We start from the raw sequence: 19,945 nt of genomic DNA on the forward strand, positions 1-19,945 counted from the left end.
CTAAATCATCCGCCGACATTTCCGCCACCTCCAAAAAGACCCCATCACCAAGGATATATTTCCCTCCCCACCCCTTTCTGCCTTCTGCGAAAACTGTTTCCTCCGTGACTACCTGGTCAGGTCCACGCCCCCCTACAACCCACCCTCCCGTCCTGGCACCTTCCCCTGCCACCGCAGGAATTGTAAAACCTGCGCCCACACCTCCTCCCTCACCTCCATCCAAGGCCCTAAAGGAGCCTTCCACATCCATTAAAGTTTTACCTGCACATCCACTAATATCACTTATTGTATCCGTTGCTCCCGATGCGGTCTCCTCTACATTGGGGAGACCGGGCGCCTCCTAGCAGAGCGCTTTAGGGAACATCTCTGGGACACCTGCACCAATCAACCACACCGCCCTGTGGCCCAACATTTCAACTCTTCCCCTCCCTCTTTAACTGATATCCCTCTTTAACTGTTTAACATGACAAAATCCTACACCACAGTACTACGTCTCTAATTTCTATCCGCAGAATTGCAGTTTTTATATGAACTAGTCCAACATCACCCCCAATTTCCAGCAGGTTCACTCCTTCTATTTAACTGAGTCCTAACATTGAGATGTTGTCCCTCACATCCCCTTAGCCTGGGCCACATGAAACATCTCTTCAACCAGAAAGCAGTTTGTCGTCCTGCACTCAGCCTGGTGGTCTACAGGAAGGCCACACTGTGCTGACCACACTGGCAGCTGTCCATGGTTCCTTTCATGCCAGACCCCTCTCTCCCCAAAATCTCTCAGACAGAAAGTCTTTCCACAATCAGGCTCAGCTGCTCTTGCATTTGCTTCAGTCATGACTGTTTTATACCTAACCTTTAGCAACTCTTGCTTGAGGCTCTCCCTGCCCTGTCCTTATGGTAACCAAACCACCCGGCCTGTCGGTAGATAGAATTCATGACAGATCACATGACTCTCTTCATTTTCCCATGTACCTCAAATTAAAAAGACCATTTGAAACGTAACAATCTTAGAAATTTCCCACTGGCTGACGCTAGTAGTGTAAATGGTCAGTGTGTGGGACTTCTGTAGGGCTGTTGTGGCACAGGGATAGTGCCCTTACCTCTGGACCACAGCATGCACTGGATTTGTGTTAGGACATATCTGAACCAGTCAATTTATATTTTAAATAATTAGGAACTTTCCATTTGGAGCAGAAGTAAAATGCCTGAGTAATTTCAACTTGCATTGCATCTTAAAGTGCTGCTAGCTGAAGGCTGCTTTTACACTTCAGTTCAGGCCCTGATCTTACATAGTCTTTGATGTAAATCAGTGCAGTGTGTTGGAGGCTGGGGTCACTGAACAGGAGAAATTAATGTATTTCTTAATCATTTTACACATCTTCCCGCAGGTTTGGAAAGTGTGGATCATTACCCAATCCTCGTAGCTGTAACGGGAATTCTTGTCCGAATTCTGGTTGACTCTGATGTTCAGGGGTAAGATAGAGTTTGACAAAGGTTGAACAAGAGCAATGTTGAATCTTGATGTGACACTTTAAATGGTGGCATGCTGACACCCCCCCCCCCCCCCTCATGTTTTATTATTCTATTTAAGCAAGTTTACAAAAAATGCTTATTAAGTCCTGGCTAAAGAGCAAACGGGACAACCCTTGATGAGCTAAACCTGAGGTTTTGATCAATTATTCATAGTGTAGTCTGACAACGGATTTTATCGAGACAAACAGTGTCAGAGTTTAACAGAGCTCTGTCAGAAGCAATGACTCAGCTACTGACTGGAAGTTGCTCCCATCGCCCTTTTGTTGGGAGATGGTCATTGCCTGGCTTTTTTGCGGCACAGGTGTTACTTGCAGCATAATCTAAGCTGTTCTTCATGTTATGTGGGTACAGTTCTTTCATTATATGAAGATTTGAGAGTGTGCTGAACATGATGCAATTATCAGAAGACATTCCCATTTTTGATCTTGTTAAATGAAATATTATCAGTGAAACAACTGAAGGTGGTTATATAATAACATCCTAGATCTTGGTGAACAGACCACAGTTTCAAAATTGTCAGACAGTACAAAACAAGTATGAATATCAAAGAGGGTAATGTTGAACTTCAAAAGGCTATAGACAGGTTGATGGAAGGGCTGATAAATGACCGATGAAATTTAATGCAGAGAAGTATGAAGTGTAAGGATAAGGAGGTCAGTGTTAGACAAAGGATACAAATGAAAAGCAGGTGCAGGAGCAGAGGGAGCTGGTGTCCGCTTGCATAAGTCATTGAAGGTGGTAAGACTAGCTGAGGGTGTGATTAATAAAATATTCGGCAATGGATTGCTGGCCTGTATGCCTAGAGAACTGGAGTACAAAGATGCAGAAGTTATGCTGCAGTTATACAAAACTATGGTTTGACCCCACTTGTGCTGGTCTGGGCACATGCCATAGGAAGGATGTATTGGCCTTGGAGGGAGTTAAAACATATGTTTATAAGAATGGACTTAAGAAGTTATGGTGTGAAGAGAGATTATACAAATTAGCCTTGTTTTTCTAGAATTTAGGTTAAGGGTGATATGATTGAAGTCTTCACAATATTAACAGACAGAGACAAGGTAGATAAAACTATTTCCACTGGTTGAAGATCCTAGAACTTGGGCTTAGTCTAAAGATTAGGGCCAGATGTTAAGGAACAATGTTAGGAAATGCTTCTACACACAAGCGATGATTGACGTTTGGAGCTCTCTTCCAATGGTAGCTGATGCTAGATCAGTTGTTAATTTTAGAAATGAGATAGATTTTTGCGAAGCAAAGGTATTAAGGGATAGGGGCCAAAGAGAGGTATATGGAGTTAGGCCACAGATCAGCCATGATCTCGTTGAACTGTGGAACAGGCTTGAGGGATTGCATGTCCATTATCTGTTCCTACGTTCCATTCTAGGGTTTATTAATTGGGGAACAGAGTACGAAAACAAGGTTCCATTAAACCTGTATTAAATACTGGCTCAGCCTCAACTAGTCAATGATATTCACACTTTAGGAAGGATAAGAAGGCATTTGAGCAGCTGTAGGAAAGATTCATGAAAATGCTTCCAGAGATCAGGGCGATCAATAATGTAGATAGATTGGAGAAATTGGGACTGTTTTCCTTAGAGAAGACTGAAAGAAGATTTGTTAGAGGTATTCAAAATCATGAAGGGTCAGGCCAGAACAGATGGTGAAAAGGTGTCCATTGGTGGAAGAATTGAGAATTGGAAGATTTGATTTAATATAATTGACAAAAGAAGCAATGAAGATAGGAAGAGAAACATATTTTTGAGTGGGTGTTTAGAGTCTGTAATGTACTGCCTGATTGTGTGACAGAAGTAGGTTCAATCAAGACATTTAAAAAGAAATTGGATTGCTTCTTGAAAAGGAAGAACATACAGGGCTACAGGGAGAAAGCAGGAGAGCAGAGTAAGTGAATTATTTCTTCAGGGAACCAGCACAGATAGAATTGGCCAAATGACCTCATCCTTTGCTATAACCATTCTGGAACTCACACTGTGTATTGGTTAGGAGTCTATTCGTAAATGCAGCTTGTTAGAAATGTTGACAGCACCTTTTATCTCACTTTGCTGACGATTGAAAGTAGGCTGTATTTTCATTGATGATAAGCATGCTTATAAAGCAGCCTCTTCCCATTACTTGTATAACTGTTGTGTCTTTACATCATTTGTCCACGATCATGAATTCTGTGAAATTGCAAGAGAGGAAGAGGGGATTATGTAGGATTTTCTACAATTCCGATTACTGGGACAATTCCGACTAATGGTTAGTCACCATTCCCAGTCCTCTAGTTTCCCCAGTTTCTTTTACTCATCCTTTTAATATGCTCGGATGTGTGCTGTCTGATCCTCAGAGGCTTAACCTGGCATCAATTTAGTAATCCCTGTTTGAAAGCATGAATGCATTAAGATTGAAAGGGCACTTTTCAGAATATACCCAACAATATCCTGATCTTTTCATTATGAGGTGTGCTTTCGGCTAAGGCTTAAGCATTGCTCTCAGGAAAACAATTTCTGGAATAATTCTGGCAACTTCAAATTGCATATGGATTGAAGCCAGTACGCTGATTGTGCGGCAGTGAGTGAATGCTTCTGATCGCATGAGTAACCATGATGGAAGTAATGCCATGTAAAAGATTGGCAATGAGATGCTACACCGTATAAGATGAAAACTAGAGCTCAGTTCATTTCAGTATCTATGTATTACAACAGGAGTGTTGTGAATCTGATCATTGCAGTTGCTTGTGTGAAGGATATTGCAGCAATTATAAATTGGAATCTCCTTCACTGCACCATGCTGAACACAAATGATATAATCCTTGAATCTAACAGCAGTACAGTGACTGTTTGCAGTGCACTTGGTGTCCTGGTGAAGGTCTTACTTGATCTCGTCTTCTGATATGAAAGATAGACACAGCATTGTGACAAATTAATGTCTGGAACTCTCTAGGCTTCTTGCTGTCCTGGGTATGGTTACTGTCAATGAGATAATACCACAAGAAATCACTGCTGATAATGTAAGTTAAATGTGAGTTATCAACTGATCAACATGAGTTAGTCCTGTGGTGAATGATATAAAAATATGAAAATACTGGAAACTCTCAGCAGGTCAGGCGGTATCTATTTGAAAATAGGAATAGGTTTGAAAATGCCATGCGTTTTGCACTTAACAGATACTGCCCAGCCTGCTGAATACTTCTAGTATTTTCTGATGTTTGAGATTCTTTCATCAGCACTTCTGCTTTGATGTGTATTCGATTTTCTCAACGTTCTTTTGATCTCCTCTGTTAGTCACCATTCCCAGGCTAAAATGTTGCACTTACAGGTTGCTGTCCACGCTTTGTAGAGGTGCGAGTGCAGGCTTTGCGTGTGTTATACTTGTCAAAGCCCCCCTTGTTTCTGAATGTCGATACTGGTGGAGCTTAGTAACTATAATGTTTAGTATTGCACTACTCTGCATCGGTCAAACAATACGGACAGGCATCAAATTTGCCTACTTCCCTGCTGCTTGAATATTCTCTTAAGTAACAAAGTACCTGTATCTGCTGTTTTCTCTGGATCTAGTCAACATCTTTGTCACCTCCAGTGCCCATACCAGCGCTGTAGTTTTTTCTCATTTCCTTCTTATAATGCTCCTTTCATAGACTTTCATAAAATCCATACGGTGTGGAAGCAGGCCATTCAACCTACAGAGTCCACACCAACTCTCTAAAGAACATCCCTCTCAGACCCTGATAATTCTGCATTTCCCATAGTCAAACTATTTGGCCTGCACATTGCCAGATACTGTGGGCAATTTAGCCTAGACAGTCCACCTAACCAGCACATTTTTTGGACTGTGGAAGGAAACCAGAGCAGCTGGAAGAAAGCCATGTAAAAGTGGGGAAAATGTGCAAACTCCACACACAGTTGCCTGAGACAGGAATCAACACTGTGAGGCAACAGTGAGCTACTGTGCCTTCACTGTGCTCCTATAGGCAGAGAACTTTCACATTCCCCCTCCCAGCTAAAAAAAAAACCACGTGTGATGCACGTTGTGATTCAGTGCTTCTGTGTAATTGCAGCTAATCACTGTTAAGAATGACACAGTGTTGATACCTGACCATTTATGAGGTTCGACAGTAAATGTCAGGCTGATTGACTACACTGGGGAAAGTGAGCCAGTAAGACTTGACCAACTAAGAGACCATCACATTATCAGTTGTGTGATTAGTCGAATTGCAGTCATAATTTTGCTGTTAATGCCAGCCTGGCCTAATTACTTTAAACTCTGAGGTTGTGATGAGCAAATTGAACAGTCAATAGAAATGGACATCTGTACAATCTTCTGTATTTATTTTTAATTTTCAGCATGAGCATCAGAGGCTGAGGGATGGCATTATAGAGGTTTATAAAATCATGAGGGGCATGGATAGGGTAAATAGGCAAGATCTTTTTCCTAGGATGGCAGAGTCCAAAGCTAGAGAACATAGATAAGGTGAAGGGGAAAGATTTAAAAGGGACCTGAGGGGCAAGATTTTCATGATGAGGGTGGTGCGTGTATGGAACGAATTGCCAGAGGAAATGGTAGAGATGGGTACAATTAGAATATTTTAAAACGCGTCTGGATGGGTACACTAATAAGGGTTTAGAGGGATATGGGCCAAATGCTGGCAAATGGAACTAGATCAGTTTAGGATATTTGGTGGCATGTGCGAGTTTGACCGAAGGATCTGTTTCCGTGCTGTATAACTATGACTAGATTATACTGATTGTTTTTGTATTTGTTTTAGCTTTCCAGCATCTACAATATTTTGCTTTTGTTTGAAGCAAAGAGAGTACTTTTTTGTCAACAGCATTTTGAAAAAAACCATAATTTTCCAATCCCTTTCAGTTCTGAAGAGGAGTCATATTGGACTCAAACCATTAACTCTACTTGTCTCCCTCCATGGATGCTGCTAAAGCTGCTGAGTTTCTCCGGCAGTGTTTTTCTTTCAGATTTCCAGCATCTAACATATTTTGCCTTTACTTGTTTGTCTTTGAGCTGGCTTTCAGTAGTGTAAGAAAAAAACTCAAGGGAAGAACTTGTCTAGAATCTCTTCTGAATCCAGCTAATCATTTCTAAGGTGTAGATGCTGCTGGTGCTCAAGAAACCCAGCATCCAAATTGCGCACAGCAAGCTCCCACAAGGTGACTTATGTAAAGGTTCATCTGCTGTGGTGTAAATTAGTATTTGTCCATATTCCTTTGTTTTCACTGCAGTTGTTGTTTGAGATCAGAAACTAATTCCAATCTCTGATACACCAGATATGGCCAGCATCTTTCTTAGTGCAGATTTTTACTGTAATTGAACAAAAAATTCATTATAAAAACAGTGGATTTAGAGTCCTATGGCATGGAGACTGATCCATTGACCCAAACTGGTCCATGCTGACCAAAATGTCCATCCACGCGAACCCCATTTTCCTGCATTTGGCCCATGTCCTTCTAAACCTTTCCGATCCATGTATTTATCCAGATGCCTTTTAAATATTGTTAATGTACCTGCCTCAACCACCATCGCTGGCAGCTCATTCCATATGCGTACCATCCCCTGTTAAAACATTGTCCCTCAGGTTCCCTTCTATTCTTTCCCCTTAAATCTTAAACTGATGCCCTCTAGTCCTTGATTCCCCAACCCTGGGAAAAAGACATTCACCCTATCCATGCCTCTCATGATCTTACACACTTCTATAAGATCCCCGCTCAGTCTCCTACATTTCAAAGAAAAATGTCCTAGCTTGTCCGACCTCTCCCTGTAACTCAGACTGTTGAGTCCTGGCAAATCTTGCCTATAGCAAGGTGGCCAAAACTGAACAAAATACTCCCAAGTGTTGCCTCGTCAACATCCTGTACAACTGCAACATAACTTCCTAATTTCTATACTCAGTGCCCTGATTGATAAAGGCCAGTGTGCCAAAGCCTCCTTCATTGCCTTGTCTACCTGTGACTCCACTTTCAGAGAACCGTGCACCTGAACTCCAAGGTCCCTCTGTTCCACTATGCTCCTTAAGACCCTACCATTCACCATGAAACTCCTGTCTTGATTTGACTTCACAAAATGCAAGACTTGGGTGCTGTTGATATTCATGATAAATGAACAAGGATGTGTTTGTCCATTGCATGTGAGTTCTGTATTGCTCTCGCCTCAATCTCATTTGCAGACCAAAGATCTTGCCTTTCCCTGCAGTGCAGTTTCTAGGATGCAGAGCTGTTAATATATCCATCTTGGTTACCTAACCATCAATGGGATTTCAACTGGTTTCCAAAGTACCCAGGTTTTGGGCTGTGTGCAATCTGTCATGAATTGTTAAAAGGATGTTGCTAATACACATGGGCATTCAAACTTTGAGGTGTTTGTAATGTGCAACTTGCACCATTGTGGGACAAAATGAAGTTTAATCTTCAGATTGTTTTGTAATTAAGCCAGAACAAAGATCTGAATTACTTATGACTGACAGCATCAGGGTTGTAGCTGTGTTGTGTTGTTAATTGTATCTCAGTCAGTATCACTTTTGCTTCTAAGTTCCATTGCAGGATTTGACCCTCAACCAAGTAAACCTGATACTCCAATGAGGGGGTGTTGCACTGTTGTTGATATGATGAATAGCTGAAACAAAGCTGAAACGTGCTTTCTCTGTCCCATGATTATCTGTCTGCATGTCTCCTTAAAATAATTATCAACAAATTCATGGGGGACATGTTGAAGTAGGAAAAAGACAGCATGTAGCTGCATTAGGAACAATTCTGGAACTTTGCAATTCTCATGCCTGTACTCCCTGCACTCAATCCTGCATCTATCCGTTCTCACAGTAATTGGACAGAATTTTCCGAAATGGCAGCCAAAGAATCACAACATTTAAGTTAGTTAACCAAAAAGACAGAGACTAATCCAGAGTAAAATTACTTAGTTAAAGGAGAACAAGTTTCAGTGGGATGTAAATGAATTTCCTTAGGTAAAGCAGGTTTGAATATCAGCAGATAAAACTAACAATTGCCATTAAAAGAGCAGATGGTTTGTGTACAGCCAAAGTCTGTTCCTACTAGTGGCAATAGTAAGATAAGCAAAAACCAGAATTCAATAGATTTCAGAAGGGATTGAGAGTAAAATGAAGCTGGAATAGCACATGCATCCCAGCTGTCAGGCTGATAGTACAAGTGATACTAAGGCTGAATATGGATAGTTCAGAGGGGAAATGCAGGGGGAGTTGAGAGAGAAAAGCGCAGAGTATGGGGTGAGAAGAGTATCTAACATAAATGCAAATAAGTAGAAAATAGTGATAACAAAAGTGCCAATGTTAATTAGGGACTGTGAGAAGTTTTACACATGGAGGCAGTGGTAATGGCTGCTGCAGTAAATGAACACTTTGCATTTCAGAGAACAAAGAGAAGTACAGCACAAGAACAGACCCTTCAGCCCTCCAAGCCTGTGCCGATCATCATGACCAAGCCTGTTTTGTATCCATCTAGCCAGCATACCCCGATTCCCATGTGATTTTAGTTTTTGTACCAATATGCTATGTCGGACTTTATCAAATGCCTTACTAAAGTCCATATAAACTACATCCACAGCCCTTCCCTCATCAATAATCCTCGTCATCTCTTCAGAAAATTCAATCAGATTGGTGAGACGTGACCTTGTCTGTACAAAACCATGCTGCCTGTCACTAACTAGTCCAATTTTTTCCAAAACTTCTTCCTTCAAAGTATTGACATTCTCTAGTGTTTACACACTCATCCCTGATCTCAACATCAGTCATGTCCTTCTCGGTGAACACTGATACAAAGTATTCATTAAGGATCTTTCCACTTCGTGTGGCTCCGTGCGTAACTTTGCTCCCTTGTCCTTGAGTAGGCCTACTCTTTCCCTTGCTACCCTCTTTCTTCTAATACATGCACAAACACCTTTGGATTCTCCTTGACTCTGTTTGCTAAAGACACTTCATGGCCTCTCTTAGCCTTCCTAATTCCGTGTTTATTCCTAATTTTTCTATACTCCTCAAGGGCTTCATCAGTTTGTAGCTGTCTAGATCTATCGTATGCCTCCTTTTTCCTTTTGAGTAAGCTTACAATCTCCCTTGTCATCCATGGTTCCTGAATCCTGCCATTCCAATCCTTCAATTTTGCAGGGACATGCATGTCCTGCACTTTCATCAACTGATCTCTGAAAGCCTCTCATATGCCAAATGTAGATTCGCCGCAGATAACTCCTCCCAATCAACAGTCTCCAGTTCTTGTCCAGTTTGGGTGTAATTGGCCCTTGCCCAATTAAGCACCCTCACCTGAAAGCAACTCTTGTCCTTGTCTATGGTTACTTGAAATCTTATGTTCACTAAGCTCAGAATGCTCTTCTACTGGATCATAGATCACCTGTGCTGGCTCATTTCCTAATACTAAGTCTAGTTTGGCCTCCTTTCTGGTTGGATTGTCAACATACTTTCTCAAAAAGCCCTCCTGGACACATCTAACAAAGTGCTCTCCATCTGAGCCCCTGGCTGTAAGGGAGTCCCAAGGAGAAAGTGAAGACTGCAGATGCTAAAGAGTCAGAGTTGATCAAGTGTGGCACTGGAAAAGCAACAGCATCAGTGAAGCAAGAGTTGATGTGTCGGGCATAACCCTTCTTTAGGTCCTGAAGAAGGGTTATGGCCGAAATGTAGACTCTCTTGCTCCTCAAATGCTGCCTGACATGCTGTGCCTTTTCCAGTGCCAAATTTGATCAACTCTAGGGGGGTTCCTAGTCAATACGAGGAAAGTTGAAGTCATCCACCACAACTGCCCTATTTTTCACACCTTCCCAATATCTGACTACAAATCTGCTCCTCTGTCTCCCATGGGCTTTTAGGAGGTCAATAGAAAACTCCCAATATTGTGATTTTATCCTTCCAATTCAGAGTTCTGCCCATAGTGCCTCACTGCAAAATCCCTCTGATGTGTCTTCCCTCAATAAAGCTGTGATGTGATCCCTAATCAGCAAGTCAACTCCCCCACCCCTTTTGTTTCCCTTTCTGTCCAATCTAAAACAGTGACTTGGAATGTTGAGCTGTCAGTCCTGTCCCTCTTTTAACCATGTCTCTGTAATGGCAATAACATCATAATTCCATGCAGTAATACATGCTCTTAGTTCATTCGTCTTACCTGTTATACTTTTTGCATTGATGTAAATGCACTCTAGACCTCCAGTCCCTCTGAGCCCAATGACCTCCCTCTGCCTGCTCTTATTCTGCACTATGCATGTCTCAGTCTCACTTTTGTCCCCAGTCCCTCCACTTACTGGCCTGTTGTTCTGGTTCCCACCCCCCTGCCACACTAGTATAAATCCTCCCGAGGAGCTCAAGTAAACCTCCTGTCCAGGATATTGGTTCCCCTCCAGTTCAGGTGCAACCTGTCCTTTTTGTGCAGGTCCCACCTTCCCCAGAAGCCATCCCAATGATCCATATATCTGAAGCCCTCTCTCCTATACCAGCTCTATAGCCACATGTTCAAATGTGTTCTCTCTCTGTTCCTTGTCTCATTAGCCCATAGCATAGGTAGTACTCCTGAGATTACTACTCTGGTACTCTTCCTTTTTAGATTCCTGCCTAACTCCCTGAATTGTCTCCGCAGGATCTCTTCCTTCTTCCTACTTATGTCATTTGTGCCAATGTGGACAATGACTTACGTCTGTTTTCCCTACCGTTTCAGGATGTCCTGCACCCGCTCAGAGACATCCAGAATCCTGGCACCAGAGAGGCAACACACCATCCTCGAGTTTTGTTCACGGCCACAGAAATGCCTGTCTCTGCCCCTTACTATCGAGTCACCTACTACTATTGCTTTTGCTGCAAGCTTATCCCTTTACCTCACTGTCACTATTTGAAGGCCTGTACAATGCCCCAATCATGCAATCATACTGAATGGATTTTGACTTTGCTTATTCAAGGAGAATCTCTCTTTCCAACACTGTAGTGGCTTCCTTAATCGATACTGCCAGCCGTCTTTCTTTTTTTCCATTCTTATTTTCCCTGAATGATTTGTACCTTTGCACATTGAACTTTGTACTTTTGAATCTGAAGATGTTCAGTTTAGGTGGATTGGCCTTGTTAAATTGCCTATAGTGTCCAGGGATGTATAGGCCAGGTGGATTAGCCATGGAAAAATGCAGGATTACTGGGATAAGGTAAGGGGAGTGAATCTGAGTGGGATGCTCTTCGGAGGGGTTTGATAGGCCGAATGGCCTGCTTCTGCCACTGTAGGGATTCTACCGTTAAGCACCTGCTCCTTAGCATTTTTCAGTTTAAACCCTATTTTCATTATTGCTGCATCGTATTCCCAGCTGTTCGTGCTCATAACTCATCAATGTTACTCAGCCCATGTGTGCATTTACATATGTGCATTCAAAACCTGAGTTTGATGGGCGTCACCCTTAACAATAAACTACAATACTTTTAAATCTGTACTCCTCTTGCTAATTTTTCAGCCTGCTGATGAATTCAGAGGTACTGTTTTGCTAACTTACTTGATTGCAGTGCAGCATTGCCCCGTGATTGCTCTGCTCAGTAGATGGACCTATTGTTGCACTGTTGCTGATTCCCAGCACGCTTTCAGTTGCAGGTTTGAAGAACATAGAACATAGAACAGTACAGCACAGAACAGGCCCTTCAGCCCACGATGTTGTGCCGACCATTGATCCTCATGTATGCACCCTCACATTTCTGTGATCATATGCAAGTCCAGCAGTCTCTTAAATGTCCCCAATGACCTTGCTTCCACAACTGCTGCTGGCAACGCATTCCATGCTCTCTCAACTCCCTGTGTAAAGAACCTGCCTCTGACATCCCCTCTATACTTTCCTCCAACCAGCTTAAAACTATGATCCCTTGTGTTAGCCATTTCTGCCCTGGGAAATAGTCTCTGGCTATCGACTCTATCTATGCCTCTCATTATCTTGTATACCTCAATTAGGTTCCCTTTTCTCCAATGAAAAAAGTCTGAGCTCAGTCAACCTCTCTTCATAAGATAAGCCCTCCAGTCCAGGCAGCATCCTGGTAAACCTCCTCTGAACCCTCTCCAAAGCATCCACATCTTTCCTATAATAGGGCGACCAGAACTGGACACAGTATTCCAAGTGCGGTCTAACCAAAGTTTTATAGAGCTGCAAAAGATCTCACGACTCTTAAACTCAATCCCCCTGTTAATGAAAGCCAAAACACCATATGATTTCTTAACAACCCTGTCCACTTGGGTGGCCATTTTAAGGGATCTATGTACCTGCACACCAAGATCCCTCTGTTCCTCCACACTGCCAAAAATCCTATTCTTAATCCTGTACTCAGCTTTCAAATTCGACCTTCCAAAATGCATCACCTCGCATTTATCCAGGTTGAACTCCATCTGCCACCTCTCAGCCCATCTCTGCATCCTGTCAATGTCCCGCTGCAGCCTACAACAGCCCGCTATACGGTCAACGACACCTCCAACCTTTGTGTCGTCTGCAAGCTTGCTGACCCATCCTTCAATCCCCTCATCCAAGTCATTAATAGAAGCTAGGCCATTGTGGAAAAGTGTCAGTGGGAGTTGGTGAGGGTCTGTCCTTTCTCTTGATGTATGTGCAAATGCATTCAGGTTTTTCTGACATCATGCACCCAGTGTCCTCAATTTCCATTGCAGCTGGAGGATGATGGATACATTCATTCATTAGCTGACTATGTGACAAATATTTGAGTGATTGAGAATCATTAAAAATCCATTTCACTATATCATTGAGAACTGTAATGTGTGAAAGCAGGGTATTAAATGTGAATGATGCTGGGCTATTAAAAAAAAACTAACCAGCAGTAGGGGTTCCATGAACATTTCCATCATTGATGCTAGAACCTAACAACTGACAACTGAAGCCATCTTGAACCAGAGGCGTCAAGTGGAAGATCCCTTTCAGGTTCCTTTTGAGGTCCCTATCATCAGAAAAACCAGTTGTTGGCTATTAAATTAAGTGCACATTGTTGGGATGGCTATGCACACTGAATGTGACTATAGGAATTCCAATAAATTTCTGAGTGTAATGCAGAAGAACAGTACTCTAGTACCAGCTGCATCTCTGTCCTGTCTGTTACTAGTACAGCCGCACACTGGCATCTAACTGTTAAAGTAGAAAAATTCTCTTGCCTCTACGGTCCACATAAAGCAGGTCAAATCTAACTCAACAATCATGGTCCCATCAGTCCACTCTGAATCATTGGTAAAGTGACAGAGGGTGTTGTCAACATCAGAGGCACTTATCCCAAGACCCCCCTGCTTCCTGATTCCATTATAGTTTAGTCCGAAGGATCTGAACTCCATAGCTGAGGCTGGGGTGATTCCCTTCACATCAAGGCCGTATCTGATGAACGTGGCATCAAGGAGAGCTGCACTAATATAATTCTGAGAGACTAATGGTAAAACCATCAATCTAGTGAGAGTTGGAGAGGTAAATAATAGACAAGCAGGAGACTGGAAAGAACACAGCAAACCAGGCAGCATCAGGAGGTGGAGAAGTCAATGTTTTTGGTCAAGATCCTTTAATGACAAGTTGTTTGGCAGTGCATCTCCTAAAGGCTTTAGTGTGTTCCTGGTCAGCAAGGCAGTGTTTTAGAACAAGGGGAAAAAATGTCATCAAAATGACCAAGAACAGTAATTCAGAAAATTCATCATCATAATTCCGACTCAACCTGAATTTTCAAGCTGATGGGTTGGGTTAACCTCAACTTCTGTAGATTCTGAAAGTTTTCTGAGAAGGCAATGTTTTGGGAGTTAAAAGTTGTATAAATCATTTCTCTGACTAGAGAAAAGCATTTTCAAAGAGGAGTATAAGTGAACTGAATGCAAGAAAGATGAAACATGGAGCCGTGGAAGACGCAAGCGCATACCTTGCAATTGATCAGAAGGATGATGAGAAGCAGGAACAGGGCTCCATATCAATCAATGGTCAAACTTGAGGTTTTTTTTTTGTTTTGTCTAGTCCATTGAAACTAGAATTGTGGGGGAAAAGGTCAGTTTCTCTTTAAAAGCTGAAGACTGTACCTCAAGGCTGAAAAGAAATTCATAAAACTCCAGAGTTCTGTCTTGAGCAGGGTCCACCAGTTTGTGGAAGGGAAGGCAGACAGCAGTTGCTGGTATTTTGAATGAAGTGAAAATGCTTCCCTGAATTGGTGCATTAATTACAGTAAATTTGCTTGCTAGCAAAAATGGGATTGTCATTACAAGGCCCCACAGCCCTGAACAAGGCTGTAGTCAGAAATATGATGTTCCTAGCTTTCTAATCATGCCAGCTGTGAAGACTTGGAGTGATCTGACTTTGCAAACTTATTGGTGTCAATGTAATGACATTCACTTTGTTGCATTATCTGAAATGCCTAATCCTGATTAACCTCATTTGTATGCAAATTCTAATTAACATAACCAATTAAACATATTGTAATTACAGAAAATGGTTTCACTCCCAATTAATTTATGTTGCCTGCCAAAATTAGACTTAATCTCCACATAGCATCCATCAGAGCTTCACAAAGCAACCCCTTTCAGCAAGGTTGGATGATTTTTGAAAATTATTTGGTAGAGATATTCCTAGTAACAAATAGCAATGCACTATGGTCCTGATCACACAGCATGACAGCACTACAGGTGTCACAGTGAGGTCCTGCTCTCACCTGCTTCACCATTTGGCTGAGCTGCAGGACGAAGGGAAGATCAGAGACTTGTCCTGTCTGGTCTCATCATCTCCAGGTCACTTGGCAATAGATTGCCCATTCTCGAGGGACCAAAGGTAAAAACTGATTAAATTTACCCTTTCAACACAAGTAAATGACCTGCATTGTAATCACAAAACGGGCAGGCTTGGTTTCATCTCATTAAACATTTCAACCGAGGGAGAATGGACAACCTACTGCCAAGTGACCTGGAGCTGATGAGACAGACTGTGGCTTTAAACATTGTGTCACATGTATGGTTATAGAGAAATTCCTTACTTGGCTTTCATTGATCATATTTTGCAAGGCTTTCTACAAAGCGCTGCAAGAAGCGACTGGCAAAGAGTGCAATCGCTGGGAGTTGAGCTAAGTGTGACAGTTTAGTCGAGGGGGATGAAGGCATTGTTGCCAGTTTTGCAAGGGGCTGCTTTGTGGTTGAAGTGCTGCTGTTTAGATCTAATAGAGGGCCTAGTTGAATAATAGGTTTTGTTGAGGAGGGCGAGCAACAAGGTACGGGTAAGGTAAGACCTTTTTTGTTTCGCCTCCTAAGTCTGCTAGTTGTTCTGCAGAGATGGCAGTCATAGAGATGTAAAGCACGGAAACTGACCCTTCGGTTCAACTTGTCCATGCCGAACATACCACCCTCTGCCTGAAAAGGTTACCCCTTAGGTCTCTTTTATATCTTACCCTTCTCACCCTAAACCTATAGAGTAGTATGTTCCCCCTGTCAGATGTGAGAGATCATGGAGCAGTTTACTATCCCTGGCAACTATGTTTGCAGGAATTGTATGGTTGCAGCTCCTTCGGGATCGCATGGATTTGTTGGAGAGGAGTTGATGCCATGAGGAACACAAAGAAGGCAGAAAGCGATAGGTACTGGCTTCAGGGAAGTGTTACACTGCGGTTTCAATCTGATTGGTGACCGCCAGCAGAGGTAGGCAGGTAGTGGAGGAGTCTCCTGTGGCTATTCCCCTCTCAAGTATACCATTTTGGATACTTTGGGGGAGTAACCTCTCAGGAGAAAACAGCAGCAACAGCCAGGTCTTTGGCACTATGACTGGCTATGCTGTAAAGCAGGATATTGGCAAAGTCCAAGTGAGCAATTAAGATAGGGGATTATCTAGACAGTGTTTCTGTGGCTGTGTGTGAGACTCCAGGACGGTGTGTTGCCTCCTTGGTGCCAGGGTCAAGGACATCTCAAGGACGAAGCAAATTCTCAAAGGGGAGTGTGAACAGCCTGAGATGGTTGTACACATTGGCACCAATGACTTAGGTAGAAAAAACAAATGAGGTCCTGCAGAGTGAATATAGGGAATTAGTCAAGAGGTTAATAAGCAGGATCTCAAGGTAATAATCCTCTGGCTGAGGAGCTGGAGCAGGGAGGGGAACCTAAGCAGTAGTGAGACGAGAGAAGGTTGAGGCTGGTACAGAAGTTAGAGACCAGCTTAAATAGAGCAAGCAAGCAAGAGCCCGGCAAAGAATAAGGAGAGACTGATGAATGAAACTGCATTTGTTTCAATGCAAAAAACCTGGCAGGTAAGACAGATAAATTCAAGCGTTAGATAGGAACGTGGGACTGGGTTATCATTGCTATTACAGAAACCTGGCTGAAGGAGGGACAGGATGGGCAGCTCAATGTTCCAGGGTACAGATGCTATTGGAAAGACATAGGGGAGGCAAGAGAGGAGGGGGAGTCACGTTTTGATTAGGGCAAACATCACAGCAATACTTAGGATATTCCTGATGGGGCATCCAGTGAAGCTATGTGGGTGGAACTGACAAATAATAAGGGGGTGATCACTTTTATCATAGAATCTCTACAGTGTGGAAACAGGTCATTAGGCCCAAAAAGTCCACACTATGGGATTGTTCTATAGACTATCTAGGAAGATCTCAAATAGCTGTAAGAATAATAGGGTTGTAAGAGGGGATTTTAACTTTCCAAACATAGACAAGGACTGCCATAGTGTCAAGCTCTTGGATGGGAAAGGAATTTATTAAGTATGTTCAAGAAGACGTCTCAATCAATGTAGATGGCCCTTCTAGAGAAGGGGCAAACCTTGATCTCTTCTTGGGAAATAAGGCAAGTGACTGAAGTCAGAGAGCACTTTCGGGCCAGTGACCATAATTCTCTTGGTTCCAAAATCGTTAGGGAAAAGACTAGGACCTGTTAAAGTTCTTAGGTAAGGCCAATTTTGACGGTATTAGACAGGAGCTTTCAAAAGTTGATTCGGGGATGTCTGGTGAGTGGTAGGTTTTCAGAAGTGAGATTACAAGGGTTCAGGGACAGCATGTTCCTGTTAGTGTGAAAGGCAAGGATGGCAGGACTAGATAACACTGGATGACTGGAGATATTGAGGCTCTGGTCAAGAATAAGGAGCAGGCATATGTCAAGTGTGGACAGCTGGGATCAAATGAATCCCTTCAGGAGTATGGGGGGTGTAGGACTACACTTGAGAAATAATCAAGAGGGCAAAAACCGGACATGACTTAGCTTTGGCAGACAAGGTTAAGGAGAATTCAAAGAAATTCTGCAAATATATTGAGGGCAAAAGAGTAACTAGGGAGAGAATAGTTTCTTAAAGAGCGACAAGGCCATCTGTGTGTGGAACTATGAGATGGGTGAGATCCTAAACCAATATTTCACATTAGTACTTACTGTGGAGAAAGACATGGAAGCTAGAGGACTCGGGGAAATAAGCAATGATTTGTGAAAAGAGTCCACATTAGAGAAGAGGAATTACTGGAGCTTTTAAACAGTATAAAGATAGATAAATCCCGGAAACCTGATCAATTGTATCCCAAGATGTTGTGAGAAACTAGGGAAGAAATTGCGGGGTCCCTTGCCGAGATATTTGTACCATCAACAGCCACGTGTGAGGTGCCGGAAGACTGGAGGATGGCTAATTTGTACCATTAGTTAAGAAAGGCTACAAGGAAATGCCAGGGAATTGCAGATCGGTGAGTCTGACGTCACTGGTTGGTAAGTTGTTGGAAGGGAGTCTGAGAGACAGGATCTACGTGCATTTGGAAAGCCAAGGACTGATTAGGGATAGTCAGTGTGTGGGAAATTGTGTCTCTTTGAAGAGGTGACCAAGAAGATAGGTGAAGGCAAAGTGATAGACATTGTCTGTATGGACTTTAGCAAGGCTTTTGCCAAGCTTCCACATGGTAGACTGTTAGTGAGGTGAGATCACATGGAGTCCAGGGAGAGCTAACCATTGAATACAAAATTGGCTTGCTGGTAGAGGCCTGTGACCAGCATTGTGCCACAAGGACTGAGGCTGTGCCAATGTTGTTTGTCATTTATGGAAGCAGTTTGGATGAGAATATAGGAAGTATGATGAGTAAGTTTGCAGGTGATACCAAAATTGGTAGTATAGTAGACAGTGAAGGAGGTTATTTGAGAATGCAATAGGATTTTAATCAACAGGGCCAGTGGACCGAGGAATGGCAGAAGGAGTTTAATTTAGATAAATATGAGATATTGTTAAGACAACCCAGGGTAGGCTTACACAGTTAACGATAGGGCACAGGGGAATGTTGTCGAACAGAGACACCGAAGGGGTGCAATGCATAGTTCCTTGAAGGTGGCATCACATGGTGGTGAAGAAGGTATTTGGCGCGGTCGTCTTCATTGGTCGGAACATTGAATACATTGGGATGTCACATTAGAGCTGTGTAAAACATTGGTATGGCTACATTTGGAGTATCGCATACAATTTAGAGGGATATGGGCCAAAAACAGGCAAAACAGGCTCGTTCAGTTTAGGAAACCTGGTCGGTGTAGACAAGTTGGGCTGAAGCATCTGTTTCCATGCTGTATGACTCTTTTGACTCTGTAAGCGTTTGGACTGAATCTGGAATGTGTACTGTCGGTCCAATATCAGCACCAAGGGAAGAGGGGAAATTTGTTGGCACTAGTTCAGATGAACTGAGCGAATCAGTGAAACTTTGTCCTTAATAATTTATTCTGTCTTCCAATAGTGACTTGTTGGGTAGAGTGCAGATAGTTAGTGTCTGACCCAATTATTTCTGAAAGAATTGAGATGCTGCATTCATGTATGACATGTTAACAGACTCTTTCAGAGATCTGTTGAACTCTGTTACACTCTGACCTTTACCCAAAGAGCTTTATGTATGTAAACAGCAAGGTGTTCAGTTCCATAATCAGCATGAGTTGAAACCCATGTGTGTTTTCTCACAGGTTCACAGAACTCCAACTTAGCAATGAACTCTGGATGTGGTAAATTCCAAAGTCTGGGGAATGCGTGTTCTGTTTTCCATTACCTGAGGTAGTGGAGAAACTTAACACTACTTAATAGAAGCACAAGCAGACTCTCAAACCATTGTAACAGAAAATCCATGAAGTATGAAAAACTGGCTTGCAATTCAATTATTGTCCCCATTTCCCCTGCATGAATTACATGAATTCTGCTTATTATCTGTCTCACTGTCTGACCCTGTCCTTTGCTGTGACATAAGGAGTAGAAACGGAAGTGCTTAGCATGCTGTCTGTGTTAGCAAGATATTGTTCTTGGTTCTAACAATGAACTGGCCCATTTAACATCAAAATGACACTGACACCAACCCTAATTCGCAGTTCATAGAGTCATAGAGATGTACAGCATGGAAACAGACCCTTCGGTCCAACCCGTCCACACCGACCAGTTATCCTAACCCAATCTAGTCCCACCTGCCAGCACC

At 42.6% G+C, this 19,945-nt stretch overlaps 1 protein-coding gene across 3 annotated transcripts in view; it reads left to right on the plus strand.

Annotated features, from left to right (window-relative positions):
- LOC122559128 (E3 ubiquitin-protein ligase RNF123) overlaps positions 1-19,945 on the plus strand; it is a 389,631-nt gene that overhangs the window by 247,029 nt on the left and 122,657 nt on the right. For all 3 annotated transcript variants that reach the window (XM_043708460.1, XM_043708459.1, XM_043708461.1), the window contains exon 35: positions 1,386-1,470. In XM_043708460.1, coding sequence (XP_043564395.1) covers positions 1,386-1,470 — 85 coding nt within the window. The remainder of the gene's footprint in view (positions 1-1,385; positions 1,471-19,945) is intronic.

The sequence above is a fragment of the Chiloscyllium plagiosum genome, chromosome 18 (genome assembly GCF_004010195.1).
Source record: "Chiloscyllium plagiosum isolate BGI_BamShark_2017 chromosome 18, ASM401019v2, whole genome shotgun sequence".
NCBI lineage: Eukaryota > Metazoa > Chordata > Chondrichthyes > Orectolobiformes > Hemiscylliidae > Chiloscyllium > Chiloscyllium plagiosum.